This window comes from Notamacropus eugenii, chromosome 7 (genome assembly GCF_028372415.1).
Source record: "Notamacropus eugenii isolate mMacEug1 chromosome 7, mMacEug1.pri_v2, whole genome shotgun sequence".
In the NCBI taxonomy this organism is placed as follows: Eukaryota; Metazoa; Chordata; class Mammalia; order Diprotodontia; family Macropodidae; genus Notamacropus; species Notamacropus eugenii.
This window is the reverse complement of record NC_092878.1, coordinates 144,681,300-144,702,890: the sequence shown is the minus strand read 5'-3', so window position 1 is coordinate 144,702,890 and position 21,591 is coordinate 144,681,300. Positions and strand designations below refer to the sequence as shown.

Here is a 21,591-nt window from a genome sequence, read left to right as displayed (position 1 = left end):
TAATGAGTTTAGAAACAGTTAAAGTGAAAAGGGACGTGCTGATGGGGTGTTAATGGGTGGGAAACAAAGGTTGAAGACCACCTGGATGAGTACAATAAAGGATGATGATGAGAGCAAGACTGAATATGAGAACTGATCATTATCACCAGGAGTAAGAAAACCAGGGCTTATCTTATTACTGCCTTTCCACCACCCCTGTTCACCCACTCTGCCAAAATTAAACCAAATACCTTTGATGTTTACTATCTATAACACTTTGGGCAAGTCATTTAACACCACTGAGCCTGGTTCCTCATCAGCAAAAGGACAGGATTGAACTAGATGGCCAATGAGCCCCCTTTCAAGTCTATATTTATGACCCAATGACCTTAGACACCAACTTACCCACACTTTTTGTGTTATAGAAAAGGAACTAGATCTGTGGTTTCAGAGTAGGCAGCCGAACTCAGGTCTTTTGATTCCCAGGCCAGCACTGTTCTAGCCTGGTTCAATACAATTCAACAAACATTTTTAAAGGTCCTACTATGTAGGATGAAGATGTCATTATCATTGATACCCTAACCCTCCCTGCTGGCTTGAGTCTCCATAATATGGGTAAGCCTGGAATGGGAAGGATTCATGTCCTTCATAATTCTATTTCCACCAAGTATAAAGCTCAACTTTGTTCATTCCCCCTTTTTAAAGAAATAACGAATTAAGGTAGTAAATCTAAAGAGACAGCACTGTCATGTATTGGAGAGAACATCTGCTGGGAGTTCAAGCTGATTCCTCATCTCCACTAGGTAGCTGCATGAGCCTGGGGATGCCCTCTCACCTCCAGGTCTCAAGTCCTCATTGGCTGAATGACAATAATAACTTCCCCATCTATATTTCACCAACATGAGGATCAAATCAGAAGTTAGTTGTGTATGAAGGCACAAAAGTAAATCATCATTATTCTTAACATCTCATTTGAAAGCTGCTTGTCAGCTATGCTGAGACAAAGAACAGTGTGGTGGGAAGGGTCACTTCTTTTTCTGGTGCTCAGTTTCCCCATCTGTCGGAATATGACATCGAATGTCCCTCCCAGATTGATGGTCCTACAAGTCAAACCATGTAGAACAAGGCTCGGTGTTTGGTTAGTTGATCTACTTGTCTATCTCAGATGAGATATGAAGCAGGTGTGATGTTAATGGAAATGGTGCAGGATTTGGAACGAGCCTCTAGTATCAAATCCAGACTCTGCCAGTGTTTTTCACATTGAGCAAGTCATTTAACCCTCCAGCCTGAGCTTCTCTAAGTTCTCTTACTACTCTAAATCTATGATCTAGCTGCTTGTGTCCTCTCCTCTGGCCCTACCCACAGTTATCATATACTTTGGTGTCTAGCACAATGCCTGGAACATCAGATGTATTTAAAAAATACTTGTTGATTTTTTTAATTGATCCTATGTAATATTCAATTAATCTAACTCCCTTAATCATAGTTAAAACAAACTTACCCCACCCCTTGCAAAGTGTTTGAGTCAACTGCAATAGAACTCTCTTTCTTGTTCAGATTCTTGAGGAATAAGGGTAGGCTATCCTAAGTTAAAGAATGAAAAGCTTCGAAACTTATTAAAAGTAAGAATCATCCTAAACTTGATAAAACCAAGCAAGACTGCAGCATAATTCTGTTGTAAATTTTAATCACAAGATGATAAAACTATTTGAAACTTTCACTAGTGTAGAAGGACTCCAAATAAAACTCCCTTGACCAGTTGCAGATTGGAAACTGAAAGATTACATGATTTCCCCAGATTCACACAGTTGACAAATATCAGAAGCAGGATGCCAGTTCACTAGACCAAACACCAAAGAGCTGAGGCATCAAATGGCCATGATCTGAGGAGCCTGTGTACCGTAGCTCCTCTGACACAAACCACTAAGCAGTCATGTGTAAGGATGGGACTCTGATTATACTATCCACTGAAAAGTAATAATCTTTGTTAGATAATAATACTTCTTAATTGAAGAAATCAGAACTGAGTGTGAACAGGACCTGTATACCTCCTGGAATCAATCAAAGCCATTATGTGAGGGACTCAGTCATATCCTAAGAAATTTTTATACAAAAAAGGAAGGACTTAGCTCAGAATCAGATAGTGATTACAAGGGTCTGGAAAGAGTCGGATCATATAGAATTGAATAAGTCCCTAGACAACCAGTGAAAGAAGAAAGAGAAGGTAGAAGTGAACTGTGACAGAGAAAGGAGAAATCAAGGAAGATCATCAGCTCTATAGACATCTCCAAGCAGAAGACCCTGCTGATGCCACCACTGTTCCCACCTACTCAAGAAATAAAGGAAAGTCTGCTCTTTCCCCAACTTCTAATGTCTGTCATGTGTAGGTTAAGACAATATAAAAAAATTACAATACTACCCTAATTAACTTATTCAATGCTTAATCAAATCAAACTCCCAAAATATATTTTAGAGATTCTAAAAGAAAAGTATGAGAAAAAACAAAAGATCAAGAATAATAATGAAAAAAAGTGGGAAGGAGCCTATTAGTAGATTTAACTTTGAATAAATTAATCAGGGTAGCAAGTTCACTTATTTTCAGGGAATCTTGGAGTTCCTGGGTCAAGTGAGTTACTACTCACTGGACTTAGCTCCCAAAGCTACAATGGATTCTGCTACGGACAGCAGTTGCTGGGCTTCTGGTGGATCTTATGAAACTTTACCATTCATAAGGTCACAACTTGGTCCTTTCATCTCATACCCATGCATCTAAAGTTAGGAAAGAGCAAATTCAACAGAGACAAAAATAACAAGCGCCATGGATTCATGGCCACATGGCAACTTGCCTCTGGAGGCTCACAGCATCTGTTCCTCTTCACTGTGTGCATACTTAATTCTGGCTCAGCAGCCATTTCAAAGCATTTCCATCACCATGCAGTAAGATGTCGCCAAACAGGGGGCACTGTGAGTGCTCTTAATGGAGGGAAAAGCCCTCTCACACAAATGCAGACAGGGACTGTTGCTCATGCTCCAAGGATGAGGCCCTTATCAGTCTTATTAGCCCCACGTTACCCTTAAAATATAACAAATGTAAACTTTTTTATGCATCCTCAAACCTCTCCTTTCCTTCTAGTTTTTTTTTTTTTTTTGGTAGAATTTCCATGTGTAGTCAGAATTTTAGGGGTTCATCTAATTCTGGTGCCTGTATAGCCTGCTGCTATTTAGGTAAGTAAATCAAGACTTGTACTGAGATTTGTTTTTTGTCTAACTTACAGTAATTGTACTTTTGGCATTTCAAATCATGCTGGTTTAACTGGAATAGCTGAAGATTCTATTACCATTCAGTAGTTAATGCTTGAACTTGAGAACAATACACATACAAAGTCTGAATCAATTTTTTTTTTCAAAGGGCTACTCAGTTGTTTAGGAATGGAATTCATTCTGTTCCAATTTATGCCCCTTCTCACTCTCATCTGAAGATGCCACTGAGCTTGGTCAGCTGGCCTGGGAGGGGCTGCCCTGAGAACTTTTAAGCTTCAGCTCTTACATACTTAGGTCCACTTAGGAAGTCATAGTTAATTAGGGTTTTGGGAGAGTAAGTGGAGATGATATTCATCCTGTGTAGGAGAAACCTTAATCTGCTTTCTATTATGAGGATGTATGTTTCTTATTTTAGGCATTCAATCCTAGGGCAAAGTTAATTTCTCAGTTATTAATAAAAAGGAAGGCTATGTCCTTTATTTTTGACATTATGTCACTAACATTAATCTTCAATCTCTCCCTGTCTGCCTTCTCTGCTGCCTAATAATGTTGAGTTCTAGACCTAGAGTCAGGAAGGATCATCTAGCTTGTTGTCTGAGGGATGAAGAGGCAACAATGAGAAACAAACATGGAACAACTGATTGATTAAAGATTGGGAAAGGAGTACAACGAGGCTGTCTATTGTCATTTTATTTATTAAGCTTGTATACCAAGTACATCACGTTAAATGCCAGGCTAAATAAACCAAAAACCAGAATTAAAGTTGCTAGAAATATCAACAATCTCAGATACGCAGATGATACCACTCTGATGGCAGAAAGTGAAGAATGAAGAAGCTTCTTGATGAGGGTGAAAGAAGAAAGTGTAAAAGCTGGCTTGAAGCTTATCATCAAAAAAGCATACAAAAACCCTAAGATCTTGGCAGCTGACCCCATCTCTTCCTGGCAGATAAAGGGAGAGGAAAAGGGAAGTGTCAGAGTTTACATTTTTAGGCTCAGAGATCACTGTAGACAGTGACTGCAGCCATAAAATTAAGAGTTTTTCTCTTAATTGAAATTACCTCACCAACAAAGGTCTGTATAGTCAAAGCTATGGTTTTTCCAGTAGAAATGGACGATTGTCAGAGTTGAACTGAAAGCTGAGTACCGTGGAACTGATGCTTTCAAATTGCGCTGGAGACTTTCTTGAAGAAATCTTATTTTTCCCATTCTATGGTTTTCTATTTCTTTACATTGCACGTTAAGAAAATCCAAATGGAATTCTTAATTCACTCCTCATTAAAGTAAAAATGTTAACTTAAAAACAAAACAAACTCAAAATTGCCCCTAGAAAGATGTAGGGATCTTAAAAAAAAAAAAGGAATTGCACACTGAGGATTTTGTTTGTTTAAGGAATGAGGCAAACTTTGTCTTATGGCTCTGTGGTTCATAAGAATCTCAGGCTGTCTGGACTTGTCATAATAAAGTCAGCTGTAGATGTTGGAATGACCAGAGCAGAAAGCCCAGCTCTGAAACAACTACTCTATCAAGGATGAAGAACACTAGAGCAAGTAATGATCAAGAAATCCAAGGAAACACCGCAGTAAGATCAATTTTCAACCTAGGCCCATAAAAAGTGATTTTCACTTTCCACAAGGGAAGGTGCGACAGGATCAGCGCTTTCCTTCTCCCAAGGAACTTCCTTCCTTTTCCCGATACCCCTAGCTTCCTTGAGCCAATGTCCTGGTACAGGGGCATTGAAAAGCCCTACCCAGCCTCAGGGGCTATAAGATCCTGCCTTCTAGTGAAGAACTTACCACTTATTTCACTGAAATCTGAAGGCATTTGGCCGGACTTTCCTGTCCTCCCCTCCATCTCATCTCACATCACTGATGCTTTCCATCACTAGTTCCAACGTCTTTTCTCCCGTGAAGTGGAAGCCCTTTTCCTCGCCATGACAAAACTCTCAACATGCACAGGTGATTCCATCTTCTCCGGCAGATTGTTCCATTATCCCTATGCTTTCTCCCTATCTGAAGGATATTTACAAACTTCTCACAGATGTTTATTTCTCCTCCATCTTCAAAACACCCTCACTAGATCAAGCCATCTCCACTAGCTTCCATGGCTAACTCTTTGATCAGGCTGTCTACTACTACTGTTGTTTCAATTTCATTTCCTCTCTTTCTTCTAAATTCTCTGCAGTCTGATTTCTGACTTCATCATCAACCAAAACTGCTTTCCCCAAAGATATCAGTGATCTCTTATTTGCCAAATCGAATCACCTTTTCTCAATCCTCAACCTTCTTGACCTCTCCTTCAGTCTTTACTATTGCTCACCCATTTTTCTGTGCTACTCTTTCTGGGTTTTTCTGATACCCTTTTCTCCTAGTTCTCTTCCTGACTTCTCCAGATCCTTTGTAGGAACTTCATCTAGGTCATACTCACTAGGAAACATAGGTTTCCCTCAAGGCTGTTCTGGGCTCTCATCTCTTTTCCCTCTATACCACTTGGTGATCTCATAAGCTCCCATGAATCATCATTTCTGTTGTCACTTGGACTTGCAACCTAGTTATCACCTTCACTCCCCAGTCCAATATATAAACAGCTGTCAAGTTTTATTTTTATCTCTACAAGTTGGTTGCCTATATATAACCTTTTCCCTCATCTGATAATGCTACCACCCTGGTGAGGTCCTGGCCATCATCACCTGGACTACTGCAGTAGCCTACATTTTGTTTCCCTACCCTATCCTCCCCCAACTCCAGGTCATGCTCCTTTCAACAACCAAAGCTGAATATGATCATTTCACACTCTCCCACCCCCATATTCCCAACCTACCCATTTAATCAAGTTCGGTAGCTCCCTGTCACCTTGAGGAATAATTATGAAATCCTCTGTTTGGCTTCCAAGGCCCTCAATAACGTGGTTTCCTCCCCTCTCCGCAACCCACTTCTCTGCAGGTGGTTGATAGCGCATCTATCTTTTGAAATTGCCCATATCCTCTGACCAAATGTCTGCAGTGGGATGGTTTATAGGGTTGTGACAGTTCCCTGTAATTTAGGACATCAGATTTCTGTGTGCCTTTGAGTGATTACTATTAGGTAATTTGGAGTGATTAACTTCTACCATGTTTTTTACATTTTCCCTCAAGTGCCTTATCAGACACGAGTAAGATTTGCAAATTGAAATAATTTTTCATAGTGCAGATACATGTATTAAGGCCATTTCTATCCAACTAAAAGGAGAAAACTACAAGAGTCTGTTAACGGAGTTTTAAGTTTTATTTCTCCCTCAACCCAGCTTTAACAGACGAGTTAGGCAACCAATATGAACACACATAATAAACTGGCACCTGCATACAGTATCTACATTGTTTCTACATCTTCTGTCGAACAAGGTATGATGACATACTTGTAAAAAACGAAATGTAGGTGAGGAGAAGCCAGCAATGGAAAAGCAGGTATTTTTTTCCCTTCTATTGATTGCATTCTTAAATAGCAAATACTGTGGAATCACTAAGAGGAAATGTTTTCTGCCTTCCACAGATTAAAAAGTAAACCAGCAAATATATGAACAGAAAACAATCCCTAGAATACTTAATTTTTAAAAAATGTAGATTCAGAATAATTGGCCATTATTATGGCTGGAAAGGAAGGCCTTGTTCTTATCATCACAAACTATCTTAAATATTTCTTCACAGTGTAAATATAAAAATGATCCACTTGGGCAGGTTGCATTTGTTAAAATAGACTCTATTTTAAGATACATGCTATAAAATTACTCTAAAAAAAGGGAAATCTTTATAGCTCTGTTAAAATAAAAATCAGGACTGTTTTTACATATAGAATGTACACCCAATTGAAGTCATATCTGTAACTCTAAAAGGCCATTATAGGTTTATATTTTATAATACATTTCATTGTTTACAAGATAGTTACTTCTTTAGACTCTTCTAATTATTTCATAATATCTAGCATTTAATGACCTCTTAGATTTTCCCCAAATTTAGATTTTTTTCTATACAAATATGCACACGTATATGTAGGAGACAACCAATTAAAACATACCTAATAAGCGTCCTGATACACATACATGCACATACATACATATATATGTATATATATATATATATATATACGTATATTTACTTTATAAAGTCCACCACGTGTGCTTGTTTACATACATCCAAAGTGCTTTTATGATTGGCCATTAGTGATGGATGAGACAAAAAGAGAAAAACCAAACGGCAAGCGGCTCGTTCGCAAACTCATCCTATTACCAAAGAATTTTCCAACGCCATTTCTAGGCTGTTACTGAAAAGCGCAATGGAGTGTGCTGATTGTACTCATTCAACAATAACAAATAATAACCAAGTGAATGTAGGACTAAGAATTGTAATTCTTAGCTCTCCATCCAACCATTTCTCTTATTTCTAGGCTATTTACAGAATACTTACATAGTGCCTAAGGCTAACAGCAACTTCTCACTTTACATATTCAAAAGTGACTGGAATTTAATTCTGACAAAAATATTTACTGTTCTTGTTAGTATAATATTCTTTACAAATACATGTGATTCCCTATATAGTTTTATACAGGAGCATTATATTTCTTGAAGCATTCACTCCAACGAGAAAATTAAATCAAGAGGATAAGAATTTCTACAGTCTCAGTAGTGCGTTCAGATCCATTTATGAGAAGTGTTGTTCAGTGCAGGGCGCCAGTACACCAAAGCAAAGGCCTGGCCTTGGACTTTCTATTGTTGGTTGGAAAATTCCTCACTGAAGCTCAATGATTCGCTCATTACTGAAGAACTTTAAATATGGATCATGATATAAGCAAACGGTGCGGAAGCAGCAGCACCCTGGTGTCACAGTGTGGAGTTGGCATCTCTGCTAAGGTCAATACAGCCAAGGAAGAGGAATTGGAAAGGGCTTCGGTCTAAACACCTTACTGCAAATCTTCTGCCAGCCTGTGACTGCTCTGAATCCATTTGGTGACAGTGGGTACCTCTGGCAGAATAGAATGCTTCTTATATTTTCCTTGAGTCTCACTGATTATACTAGAGGAACATTACACACCATTTAATCACAAGGAGTTAAATATTGGCCAATTGTCTGACAAGACATAGATGAGCCTCTTTATTTTACCCTCATTTTAAAAAACATACCTTTTTGCCTGACAAATGATTTTATTCTCCTCAGTTATACTAAATGTATTCATGTCTTAGTAACACAGTTATCCTTGAGAAGATATTTTAGAATAAAATACAAGAATCTATCTGTCAAGTTGATTTTCTACTATACCATAAAACCTTTAGCTAAAAGGGCTGTTTTGAATTGTATTGGCAAATACTTGGGCAAGGGAAATCTCTTGGACCTTAACATTTCTTTAGTTTATACATTTGAGAGCGTTTGAGTTCTTCCACCTTGAAACCCTGCGGATGAGTAGTATGTCTTGTCAATATGATACACTAGAAAAAATACAGGATATTTTGCAAGCAATGTGTTACATATTTCATACTTGGATCAAATGTTTATTAAATATTCACAGTAATTTTAGAGAAGTTAACATTCATGTCTTTAAAAACCTCAATTTACTGTATATTAAATCATTTTTTCTAGACAGGTGCAAAATATATGTCAGTGCTTTTCTAGAGAATTGCTAAAAGTTCCTCATGGATCCAGCTATAACTTCAGGGATGGCTGGAGGAGTCCTTTCTCGATGAGATGAGATTTCAGGGTTCTGTAGATATTCAACTGCTGCTCTGGCTGAAGCACTAACAGTTGCTGAAGTACTTTGCTGGGATTTGGACCCCTGTGGATAAAAAAGAAAAGATACAATTTATATTATGTCCAGGTTATGGACGGCTCTGATTTTGGCTGAACGCACCAGGACTTGGAGAAAACCCAATTTCTCTCCCCAGGCCCCTAGGCCCCTGGCTACAGCCTGTGGTTATGAACTCTTCTCCTATCCACAGAGCTGACAGATTCTCCTGGTGTCCAAATCACGCGGCTGTCTGGAGTTTCTCCATCTGTGCACCATTTTGGCTGCACTGTTTTCTAGTTCTCCCATTTTTTTTTTTGTTGAATGGCTGAGTTCTTGCTCCAGTGGCTGGGATCTGGGGATTTATCAACCTGAGGTTTACCGTGTTCATTTGCTCTGTATATTGTGTGCCTAACATATTCCCCTGATCAGCCTCTTCTATTTCTCGCTTTGTTCGAGTGTTTGGACAATTATGCCTTTGTAGTACAACGTGACATCAGGCCCTGCTGGCTCTCTGCCTTTCCATTTGTCTTCCACTGATTCCTCCGATATTCCTCATGTCTTTTTTTCTTCTAGATGCATTATTATTGTTTTTTCCAGCTCTATAATGCAGTCCTCAGGCAGTCCGATGGCTACGGCACTGAGGTCACAAGTTTGATCGTATTGGCTCAGCTTACCCATGAGCAACTATTTCTCTAATTATATAGATCTGCTTTTGTTGTAAAGAGTATTTTGTAACTGCGTTTGTAAGGCTCCTGTGTGTCTGTCAGCAGGTTAACTCTGAAGTATTTTATACTGTCTATGGTTACTTTAAATGGAATTTCTCTTTCTACCTCTGTGACCGGTTTTGTTGGTAATATACACAAAATGTAGGTGATTTATTTGGGCTAAATTTTATCTTGCAACTTTACTCGAAGTTGTTTATCATTTCAGTTAGGTTTTTGGTTGACTCTCTTAAGACTCTCATATCATCTGTAAAAAGCTACAAGTTTTGTTTATTCTTTGTCTATGCTTTTTCCTTTAATTTAATTTTCTTGTCTAATTGTTATACTTTGTATTTTAATATTTAAAAACTTTTTAATTGTTTACTAGTATTTCTAGCAAAATACTGATGGTGACCATGGCTAGAAAGTTCTTGTTTCACTTGCTCTTATACAGGAAAGGCTCCTCGTCATCCCTTCCCTCGACAGCTAACGCTTGCTCTTGCTTTTAGATACTGCATCTCATTTTAAGGAAAGCTCAAATTATCCCTGTTTTCTAGTGTTCTAAATAGGAATGAGACTGTATTTTGTCATGTTTTTCTGCACTGACTTAAGCAATCATACAGTTTTTGTTGCTTTTATTATTAATGTGGCTCGTTACGTTTCTAGTTTTCCTACAGTTTTCAGGGTTAGGATGTGCATTTTAGGGTTAGGGTTACTGATTTGTTCTTTGACCCACCCATTCTGCAGGATTTTAGTTTTCAATTAATTGTAAATCTCGGCTTCAAAAACACTTCACTGAATGTAATTTTCCCTGCAGTAATCATCAGATGCAACTGATATTTTTGCTTTTCTGCATCTGAGGTTTTTATGCCCTAACACATGGTCAGTTTTTGTGAAGATGTGTTATGCACAACTAAGAAATAGGTATATTTCCATTTTCATTCAATATTCTCTAGGTCTATAATATCTAACTTGTCTAAAAAATTTTGTTTATTTTATGTTAGAGGTCTGAGAGGGGTAAATTGAGGTCACTTACTAACTAGTGTAATTTTCCATGTATAAATCATCTAACTTTTCATTTAAGAATTATTTCACTGCAGGATCAGATGCTAGGCTAAAGACTAGAACTGAGTTCCCATGGTTCTTCTTTGAGGCTCCAAGGCACCCATCTACACTTCCAGAGCTTGTTCCTTGCTCAGAACACAGCTAGGATGGGTCCACATTCCTTTGCAACCACTCAGGCCTGGATCCGTGACCTAGAACTGGGCAAGCTGTGACAAAGATGGCACCTCTTCCCCCATTCAACACTAGTTCAGGGATCTTCTGAGATCTGCTGTCTCCTTCCCCTCTGTCCCAGGGTGTGGGGACGGTTTCTTTCAGTGGCTGCTGCTGCGGCAGCCCTGAGCTTCTGATCAACCCAGACTCCCAGGGTCAGCAAACCTCCCTCTCTGTCTTCCTCAGTGGCTCTGAAATGTGACTTCTTCCTGGCTTTCCTCGTCAGAATTTGGTCTGATGCATTTTCTAGATTGCTTTGGAGAAGTGTAGTGGGCAAGCTGGGCAAAAGTGCTTCTCTTCACTCCACCATCTTGACTCCACTGCCACCAGTTTATTTTTTTTTTTTGACAGATCCTATTAAAGTGTGGTTCTTAAGACTCTTTTGTGTGTGTCATGAACACTTGTGCAGTCTAGAGTGAAGCCTATAAATCCTTTGTCAGAATTATTTTTTTAAAGCATAAAATAAAGACAGCCAATTACAAAGGAAACCAATGATATTAAAATACAGTTGTCAAAATAACAACAACCAAGTTCACAGATCCTGCCTAGGTCAAGTATCCCTGTTGTAAAAGAACCAAAATCTGTCAACAATTTGTGTTAGATCATTGAGGATGGCAACATTCATAAAAGGGCTGCCATATGTGGAGGGCGAATTTACATCAAGGATGTCAAGGATTCAAAGTATTCAAGAAAGTAAGAAATCTACAATAAGATGTCCATACAAGCTACATTAATTCAAACATAACTAAGCAAATAAAATGATCCAATGAGTATTCAAAGCCTCTAAAATTAGTCTTGATACTCAATATGAATATAATAAATGGATGCAACTACAATAAAAACCAGCACTAGAAAAATAAAACTGAAAGTACTTACAGGCACAATCTTTCCCTACTACACAACGCTCTACGGAGGAGCACGTGAGCTGAGTGCTGACAGGGATACTTCCCTTTCCATCCCAAATAAATAACCCAAGTGGAGAAACTAGAAATCTTCAGATTGTTCCTATACACAGTACCATACTAATTGTACCCTTGTCCCGAGTCTATTAAAGACTGTGTCCAGAAGTTAAAGAATTTTAAAATATCTTTATGACTATCACACGCATAAAAGAAAATGATCTAATATAACACTATAAACAGACACGAGTTTGTACCTTATGAAACTGGTGATATAGACATGCACAAAAGTTGCCATCAAATACTGACAGTCAAATCTGTCCATTATTCCGCCGTGTCCAGGAATGGTGTTTGCAAAATCCTTCCAAACAAAAGAAATATGCAAATAAAAATTAGTCACATCCTTAAATATGTACCAGACTTTCGTCCAGGATGAGAAAAAAATGGTATTGTTGTGGTTTTCTGCCAAATGTAAAACTAAGTTTTTCAATACAGAAAGCCTCCTTACTACCTTTTTAATTCCTGGAAAAGATGGTACAAATTGTCCACAATCGTAAATGGATTTCATTTTTTCCTGATATTTTAGGAAATTGAGCAAAACCTCTTTCCAGTTACATGATCCATCATCACTGTGGGGCAACGAGGTACAGAAATTCAGATGGTGCAGAAAACTCTGGAGCCCTGAGGTAAAGGTGGGGTTGATTGATTTATTCAAGTAAGTGATAAAATACCCGGGCTATCAATGCCAGTCTAAATGTGACTAAATGTGAAAAGTTCTTGGAACTCCAGTGAGGTTCCAGAGGAAAGGGTTCAAGAAACTCAGTCATACCTTAGGGGAGATGCCTATAAATTAAACTAGATGAGAACCAGTTATTCCAGAGACAGGAGCAAGTGTAGCATTTTAGCTAACCTCCTAAGAAGGAAGTGCTTGATGAGAAGGGGAGGGAACAGAGAACAGGTTCTCTGCCTTCCCCCTCAAAACATCAACGCACAGGCACATGCACGTACCAGGGGAAGACCTTAAGAAATCTGGCTTAGTGTTTCTAGAGGAATGTGAATTTCTCTTCTGCCCACTAGTGTCCCAGCAGCACCCCAGCCCTTCACTGGGATCCTGGAAAAGAATCTGCCCCACATCTAGGGGAAACTTCTTGAGCCCTTGATTGGGAGAAAAGCACTTCCCACAATGAGGAGCTGTGAGCCACTGACATGCCACTCTAAGCTCCTGTGCTCTCTAAGCTCCAGCTTCTTTCCCTGAAGGCAGCAGGGAGAGTGAGGGTCACCGATGCTGCAGTGATGTCTCATACCAACTCATAAATCCCTGTTTCTAAAAGCCACTCAAGGCTGGCAGACGATAATGATTCTTAGCTGATACTCCAATTCCACTGGGCTACCACTAGAACTGGGAAGGATTGAGCTGCAACTGGAGACTTACCTGGGAGAGTAAGAGGTGGGACAATGATGCTCAGGGCTTACAGGAGCTACACAAAGTCAATTTAGTGACTGCAGAATTTTGTGAAGATCCCCCATGTACCCTTGAGCTCTTGTAATCACAAAATAATTTCTCTTTGGTCATAACCACAAAGAGCCCTCTCCCCATTTTGAGGGCCTGCAGCATTTTGCCTGCACCATTCACCTGGTACTTAGCTTGTGATTGTATCCAGGTCTGGTCTCCTTTCCTACAGTCCTTAAGGGCAGACAGCCAATTTCGAGCAAATTCCCAGCACATCACAATGTCAATCAGCTGGGTCCCCACCTTCTGTGGATACTCTCCTTTGGTTCAGTCACAGGGAACAGTTCTGTAGTCACTGTTTTCCAGCCTCCTACGTCCAATCCCACTGAACCCAAGGTAGCAAACCATAAACCCATTTTCATCAAACTCTACCAGCTATACCAAACATTACATGCCAGGTGCACACTAGCCCTAAGCAGAGGGACACATACAAAGCAAAGAAATGCCTCAATGATGTGGGGGCTCAATATATGTGCAGGTCTTGGGTTAGGGATCTAAGGAAGAATTCCAGGAATATGTGAAAAGCCCCCAGAGAAGGTTATAATATGCCCAGAACGAGGATACTCAAGGCAGCAGAAGATAATATTATTCTTTAGAGACATAGGAGTCTTTTCACCTTCTAAATTAGACAGAAGAAACCTATACTAACTAGATGAATGAAGGCCTATCTTTCATGACATGAGGAGCCTCATATAAGTCGGTTCCAAAACAGGGAGTACAGCTCTTTAGACCTGAAGAATTACACTAGTGAGGGCTTTTGTTGCTACAAACTTGGGTACCTGGAGAGCTGTGCTTAATGATATATTTAATATGCTTATTAAATATCTGCATATATCTTTGCTGTTTTCTAGTAAAAGGCATTTTTGCTTTTTCCTACTTGGTTGACCTTGTCATGACCCAGCAGGTGGCATCCAGTCCTGTTCCAAGAACTATAAACAATTAGAGATGAAGTCTAGTAGTAAGGCTACCAGGCTGCTACAGAGATGACTTCTTGTATCGTATTACCTTATCTCACTCAACTCTGGCCCAGCCTTCAACCCTCCCCTTCGAATGGGGCTGGAAGAGTATGCCTGGTCACCACGAAAATTTTTAAAAGCATACTAGCATGGCAGAGATGAATTATGCCAACACACTCATTGTACCCATGCTACTTTTACAGAATAGGTTCGTTGATACAGAAAGCATTTAATACTGTGAACTGACACATGGAGTAACAAAATCAGGGTTTCAGTGATGACAATCTTTCATCCGTAAGTGACGCTTACAGATTATTGAGCCTATCTGTGAGGAAAAAAAAGACTGTGCCTTTCTTCCAAGAGGTTTAGGATATACAACTGAAAGGGATGCAATAATTCCAATTACAGGCACAATCACAGATTCTGTTCTGATATAAAATGCACATAACTCACCTTAATTTTAAAAGCCCTTTTGAACCCACTAGCAAAGAAACCTCCAAATGGGCCAATTAAAGATGCAAACGTTGAAAGTGCAATGCTGTGTATCTGGAATGGGTACAAGCTCACTGTGTCCTGAAGGAAAAGAAACAGAAGCTGTTTCACTCCCACCTTTACTTATCCATAACCCCATGCAACACTTGGGATGTAAAAAAGAGCAAAGTACAGCCCCAGACACTCATCTCTGCTTCTGCGCTGAGGGGCATGTGGTATCCAAACTTGATGACGTTTTCAGTGGAGGGGGAATCTGCAACCTACGCTAAGAGTAAGAGATCAGGGTCACCCAACCACCAGGTGTCAGAAGCAGAATGTGAACCCTGACCTCTCTGACTCCAAGGTGACTTCCTCATCCTCTGTGTCATGGTGACTCTTTTTCTTCTATAACCTTAAAATGAAGGCACAGAGGACAAGATGTAGAACTGATCACATGTGATGTTGCCCCTGAGGATTTTTTAATATGGCAGGAAAAAATATTGAAAGAGAAAATTTTTGAGAAATATCAGCAGTTTTTGCTGTATTCCATACCTGTAATGAACTAACTTTGACCTGATGCATTAATATGCTGAATTGGTCATTCATAATTTAGTTTTTTAATTGTCATAACCTGCTTCTGCTGAAATTCCTCTCATCTGGAAAAACAAAGGGGAACTAAATATTTCTAACACAAATATATTTGAGCTAAATTTATACCTTAAACCTAAGGCAATTCCCTAGGTAACTAATTCCTCCAATTTAGTTGGCTTACTATTCAGTTCACTATTTGCTCTATTATCAGGGTGGGAAAGGTGATGCTCTCAGAGGTTTTCTACATAATTCAGTTCATTAGAAGGCTAACTTTACTAAAGTTGACTCTACATATTTAGGTTCCTCTTACCCATCTCAACAATCCCTTCAATAAGGGAGGAACAGCGTAAGTCTGAAGCTGAAAAAGTTCTGATGGCTCACACTCTGTTACAAATGAATTGGTTTCACTTCTGTATTCTATTGGACAAACAAAGTACTGGTACTTTGCTAAAAAGTAGGCAACCTGAAAAACAAAATATATTATCTATTAAATGTCAAGTGTTAGCGTAAAAACCTACCTTCAGTTTTGTGTCAGAAAGACTAGAGTTAGAGTATTGACACTTATATATTTCAGACATACTGTGTACAAGGGACTGCCCTGGGTGATACTACTCTGAAAATCAATGGTCCACAAGAAAATAAATGGAAAAAAAATAGCAATGAACTACAATGAATTAGGTTACAGAACTTGGGTGCCAAGAAGAGTTGAGAAAATGTACCTTCTTGCCCATTTGACTAAAGGGACAATGATGGGTGTGGACCCTGTATATCTACTGTGAGACACGGCTGATGTGTTGAATGGTTTTGTTACACTTTTTCCCTTCCTCCTCAGTCTTTGTTATGAGGGATGACACACTGGGTAAGAGAAGGCAAGGGACACAATCTGGCCAAGGAGGTGTACTCCAGGTAAACTCCTAGGCTCTATCCTGACCCCTCTCTCTTCTCTGTCACCTCATCACTCCCATGAGTCCACTTCTCCTCTCTCTACTGCTGACTCACAGACACACATTTCCCTTGTTCTTCTTCTACCTGAGAAATGTTAGTGATTTCCAACTGCATGTCCTCTGGGCATCTCACTATCTTTATCTCCAAAACAGAACTCACTATTTCCACCCACACATCTTTCCAAACTCCTGTATTTACTGTCAAAGGCATGGCCATCTTCCCAGTCATCCAGGCTCAGTCCCTTACTACTCACTACTCCCACATGCAGTCAATCTTTTACTGAGTCTTAATGTTACCACCTCCCACACCTCTCCTAAGGCCCCTCCTCACCACAGACTTCACTGTTAGACCTCCCTCTTGCCCCTCCCCAGCCCTTTTCAGGGCTGCCTCCCCCAGTTAGAACACAAAAGCTTGTTGAGGGCCGAAGCGATCTTTATTTTTTTTACTATACTTGTATTCTCTGGGCTTAGCACAGGAGCTGGCTCACAGTAAGTGCTTAATAAATTCTTGTTGACTGGGTTCCCTATTGCCGCTAGGATAAAATAGAAACTTCAACATTGACATCTTTTTACAATCTGGTACCTTTCTATCTTTCTGTCTTTTTATACTTGATTGCCCTCCTTGGATATTCAGAGATACAACCATACTGTCCTGTCTGTGTGCCCTTCATGGGCTCCTTCCCATGCCTCAATGCCCTTCCTGCCCACCTCCACATCTTGGAATCCTTGGTGTGGTGGAAGCAACCATGGAGGGTCAGGCAAATTGTTTCCTAAAAGACAGCTGGTCCGCAGCACTAAGGCAAAACGACTGCCATCGCTTCCTGCTATGTCCACAGCAATCTGAGATTCCTTAGGCTGACCAGGTATCCTACCCTGGCAAATGCAGAGAATCAGGAGGAACCATGGTCACTTGAACCAGTGCACTGCCCTGGATGCATATCCTCTCCATGTTATCATGAAGTAAACCTTTGGATGAAGGTGAGATTGTCTACGAGTATCATTAGCTATTTTGTTTATAATTTGTAAAATATGTATATATGTATACATATATATTTGTGTGCGTGTGTAAAATAGTTTATTGTCTGTATTGGGTATATGTACATATTGTCTTGTTCAGTAGAATATCAGAGGGACCATTTCATTTTGTATCACCAGCACAGTGCCTGGCACACAGCAGATGTCTAATACATAGATGACTGATCAAAAGGAATCAAAACAAAGATAAGGGGGAAAAACAAACAAAAAAATCATTAGTTTACACTGTAGCAATTATAAACTTTGTAAGTTTGAAGTCAAGTATAAAAATTATAAACAGAGATTACAGATTGGTTTCACAATGAATGAGAAACAAGCCTCTCTAACCCCCAAAACCAAACTAAACCAATGAAAATTATTAAAAATCTTGTTTTGCAATGGTATAAATGAAAGATCATTTCAGTGTTCTCAACTCCAAATAAACTTCAATTAATTATCCCCCTTTTATCCTAGCCACTTATGAAACTGCAAGAGATTTACTTGGCTAGCATTACTTAAAAAATGCTCTACCACGTATTTTATTTGGTGAAATATACCCTTTCTTCTCTTCAGTCCTTCCTTCATCATCTCACTCACATTTCTTAAGCCAAACTGGGCTGGGGGGGAGAATTAAAAAAAAACAAAAACAAAACATAAACGGGATTTTAAATCCCACTCCTAGCCTCCAAAGATTCATCCTGATGCAAACCTTCGGCTAAACTAGAAATAAACAGAATAGCCTCTTCAAGGGCTATGTAAGTATTCTTTAAAAAGCGGTGGTCTCTCAGACACAGTGAAGAAGCCAATTTCTGCACCTCACATATAAACACTCATCCTAATGAGAATCAACAGAAGTTAAGAGGGTCTTAAAAATAAGTTACTATCTTCTAACATGAATATAAAAATTATCAGCTGAAAAGTCTCATTTCTACTCCTCTAAACTTACACCTGATACCAAGAAATAACATCCAGAAATGTGGAGGCTAGTGATGCTGCTAGAACTAATTTTCAACAATCTCCTTACACTAAAAAAAAAAGGGCTCCTTGGCATATAAAGTTCCATAAAAAGTTTTTATAAAGTGTATATAAATTTATATAAAGAGTGGCTCAAAAGTAATTATAAAATTTTCACCTATAATACTTAAAATATCCATTTCTTGAGCATTTTTTACCCAAAGCTGACAACTGTAGAAATGAAATATTTTAAAATCATCTAAAATGTTCAACCATTCATGGCTCAGAGCGTACATTAATTATATAATCAACAGAATATTTCTGCAACTTTGCTGACTGTAATAGTATACATGGCCACAAGTTAACTGGTCATTATATTAAGAAAATTTGCAGCTATTTCTGTCCTACCTGAATTTAGCACAATATGCACCACTTTTATGTATGTGCTTTCAAACTTTGGGTCTTTATCCAGATACGGTGCACAGAGCAGTACTGGAATTTAATAACTTCATCAGCATTTTCTAATTTAATTTATTCTGATTCAGAACAGATAGACAAACCTACTATAATTTTGCAAAAGTATGAAAGGATGTCAAGAAACAAAAATACTCACAGTGAATCCAAAAACAACTGTGGAAAAGAATCCTCCGATGAATCCTTCCCAAGTCTTTTTAGGAGACAGCTAACAGAGGTCCCCCCACCAAACAAACAAACAAACAAGGTAAGATAAGTTATTAGACGTTTAAAAGATATCCATCTCTAAATCCTGTTCCAAGGCTCTTCGCAATCTGAACATTTGTTAGCTTATCCCCCCCCGGCTTCATTATTCATATTACTCTGGTAACCCCATCTTTCACTTCAAGTTTTCCACCCTTGTAACTTACTACTACTACTTTTATTGAATTTCTTACAAGAGACACTCAAACAATTATTGGTTTATATGTTTTTATGTTCCTGTAACTTAGATTTCTCATGTCCTTGGATCCTAACCTCCCTAACAAAAGGACCTAGGTCTTCTTTTCTCCTACTTATATTAACACATTCTCACATACTCCTTACATGTACGTGGTATAGTGAATACTCAACGAATGTGGAATACTGTTCAACATACTGACTTTTTTTAATGCCGGGTTTACAACACCATAATTCCCTAAAAGGGCAAATACTTTCTTAGCTTTATAAATGTGTTTTCTCCACGAGTTGTAGTCTACGAGACCAGGAATTTTATGTCCAATGTTGAACGAATGACAACATGCTGCCAATCATTTGGTAATCCTACTTAAGGTCCATCACAAATCGATAATTAATTTTAAAGACTAAAGTTATATCTTCTATAATAAAGGGGGGAAAGACATTTTCTTTGTACTCAAAGTCCTAATGACTGATAGACTGGTTACTAGCATACGTTAAAAAACTAAGGTGAACCTCTATGCACAAGGCATATATACTATGTACTGTGGAACATAACATCCTTTTCTCTGATGGCCTCACTACCCATTAGGGAAAAGAAGATGCACAGAAATAACAATAATATGAAGTTTGAAAGAGAATGACATCACTTTCAGCAAAGAGGTTTGCATGAAGACCGATCAGTCAGTCAAGGAGCCCTTAACACTATGGGCCAGCCAATGGGCCAAGACATTGTCTCTGTCCTCAAAGAACTCACATCCTAATAGGGGACAAACATAAAAAGAGTTACAAAGAACATAAAGATAGGAGGGAAGGGAATGTTAGAGGGGAAAGGTCTGGTCATTAAAGGGAACCAGGAAAGGTCTCCAAAGACAGTGGCATATGAAATAAATCTTGAAGGAAGCCAGGGATCCTAAGGAATAAATGAAGAAGGGCTAGGAGTTCAGTTTACCAACCACATGAAGGCGAGCAGGATGTAAGCTTTGGGAGGCGGGCAGACAATGTCAGTATGTGTGTATATTGTGTAGCACACAGTGGGTGTTTAACAAATGTCAACTGAAGGAGTGATGTGCATCTTTCAAGATATTAGTCAGCTAAGACAATCTCAGACTTAGGTCCACTAATATATTCATCAGATAACACAATGCAATCAACATGAAACATCAGTGTTGCAGATCATGGCTACATTTTAAATTTTTTATTTCCCTTCTGAATTCTATTTCTTATTGGTTTTAGGTCTGTGCCAAGTCTTGTAGCAATGTGATCACGTCATAACGTGCAGCACTTTTGTCTTGGCATATTTTTACCTTGGAAGGTCCCAAGCACACTGACTGCCAGATCAAAGAGATTCAAGAAACCTTATTCCTGTGATTCAAAGGTGCAAGGCCCTCACACAACTCTTCCAAACAACTATACAAAAGGTGTTTTCCACAACAGGAAGAGATAGGGGAGGGGTCTCTTGGAGAAATGGATAAGGATAATGCAGAATTTCATGGAAGTCGTATAAACCCAATGCTCCCATTTCCTAAATCTCCAATGCCTCCTCAATCACTTCCAAACTGCCTTTCATTCCCCAGCAGTTCCCAGAAACTACTCTCCCAACCATCAACGAGGTCAACTTATTTGTCAAATCCAAAGGCTTTCACGCTATCCCAACCTGCTCCTGGGTTTTATCTGCCTTATTTTTTCTGAGGGAAGCTATGGGGTTCAGTGGATAGAGCTCTGGTCCTGGAACCAGGAAGATCTGAGTTCAAATCCAGTCTAGGACACTTGATAGCTGTGTGATCCTGGGCAAGTCACATCCCTGTGTACCTCGGTTTCCTCATCTGTAAAATGAGCTGGAGAAGGAAATGGCAAACCATTCCAGCATCTTTACCAACAAAATCCCAAAGGGGGTCACAAAGAGTTGAACATGACTGAGACAACAATCTTCCCAAATGACTGACGCTGTTGGTCTGGATCCTTTCTTCTCAGAGAACCTAGAACATTTTGAGTCTCTTCCTGATGCCTTAGGGTGTCCTTTGTCAATGGAGGTCAAGATAGGTCAAGAAAGGAGGTTATCTCACTCCCCAAAGCTTCAACTATTAAAACATCATTGTAAAAGTTACTGCATCTATCTATTTAGACCTGCCTGACCTTTCTCTAAGCTTTAGATCCTACTCCTACATGAAACCACTATTTGAATGTCCCATCAGCAGAACAAGTGCAACATATGAAAACATGAACTGATAATCATGGTCTCATAAATCTGCTTTTCCTCCTAATTTCATTTTTTTTTTTTTGCTGTGGCCATTCAAACTCTCACATTTAAAACTTGGCCTTGGCTTTCAGGACTTCCTTTTCCTTTACCTCTTGACACTTTGTTACTAAGAACACTC

At 39.1% G+C, this 21,591-nt stretch overlaps 1 protein-coding gene across 1 annotated transcript in view; it reads right to left on the bottom strand.

The window, feature by feature from the left end:
* Positions 1-6,483: 6,483 nt before the first annotated feature.
* CDS1 (CDP-diacylglycerol synthase 1) overlaps positions 6,484-21,591 on the bottom strand; it is a 74,234-nt gene continuing 59,126 nt past the window's right edge. The window contains exons 9-13 of the mRNA XM_072622969.1: positions 18,918-18,986; positions 15,703-15,855; positions 14,784-14,903; positions 12,122-12,225; positions 6,484-9,037 (exon numbers count right to left, since the gene is read on the bottom strand). Coding sequence (XP_072479070.1) covers positions 8,908-9,037; positions 12,122-12,225; positions 14,784-14,903; positions 15,703-15,855; positions 18,918-18,986 — 576 coding nt within the window. The 3' untranslated portion in view covers positions 6,484-8,907. The remainder of the gene's footprint in view (positions 9,038-12,121; positions 12,226-14,783; positions 14,904-15,702; positions 15,856-18,917; positions 18,987-21,591) is intronic.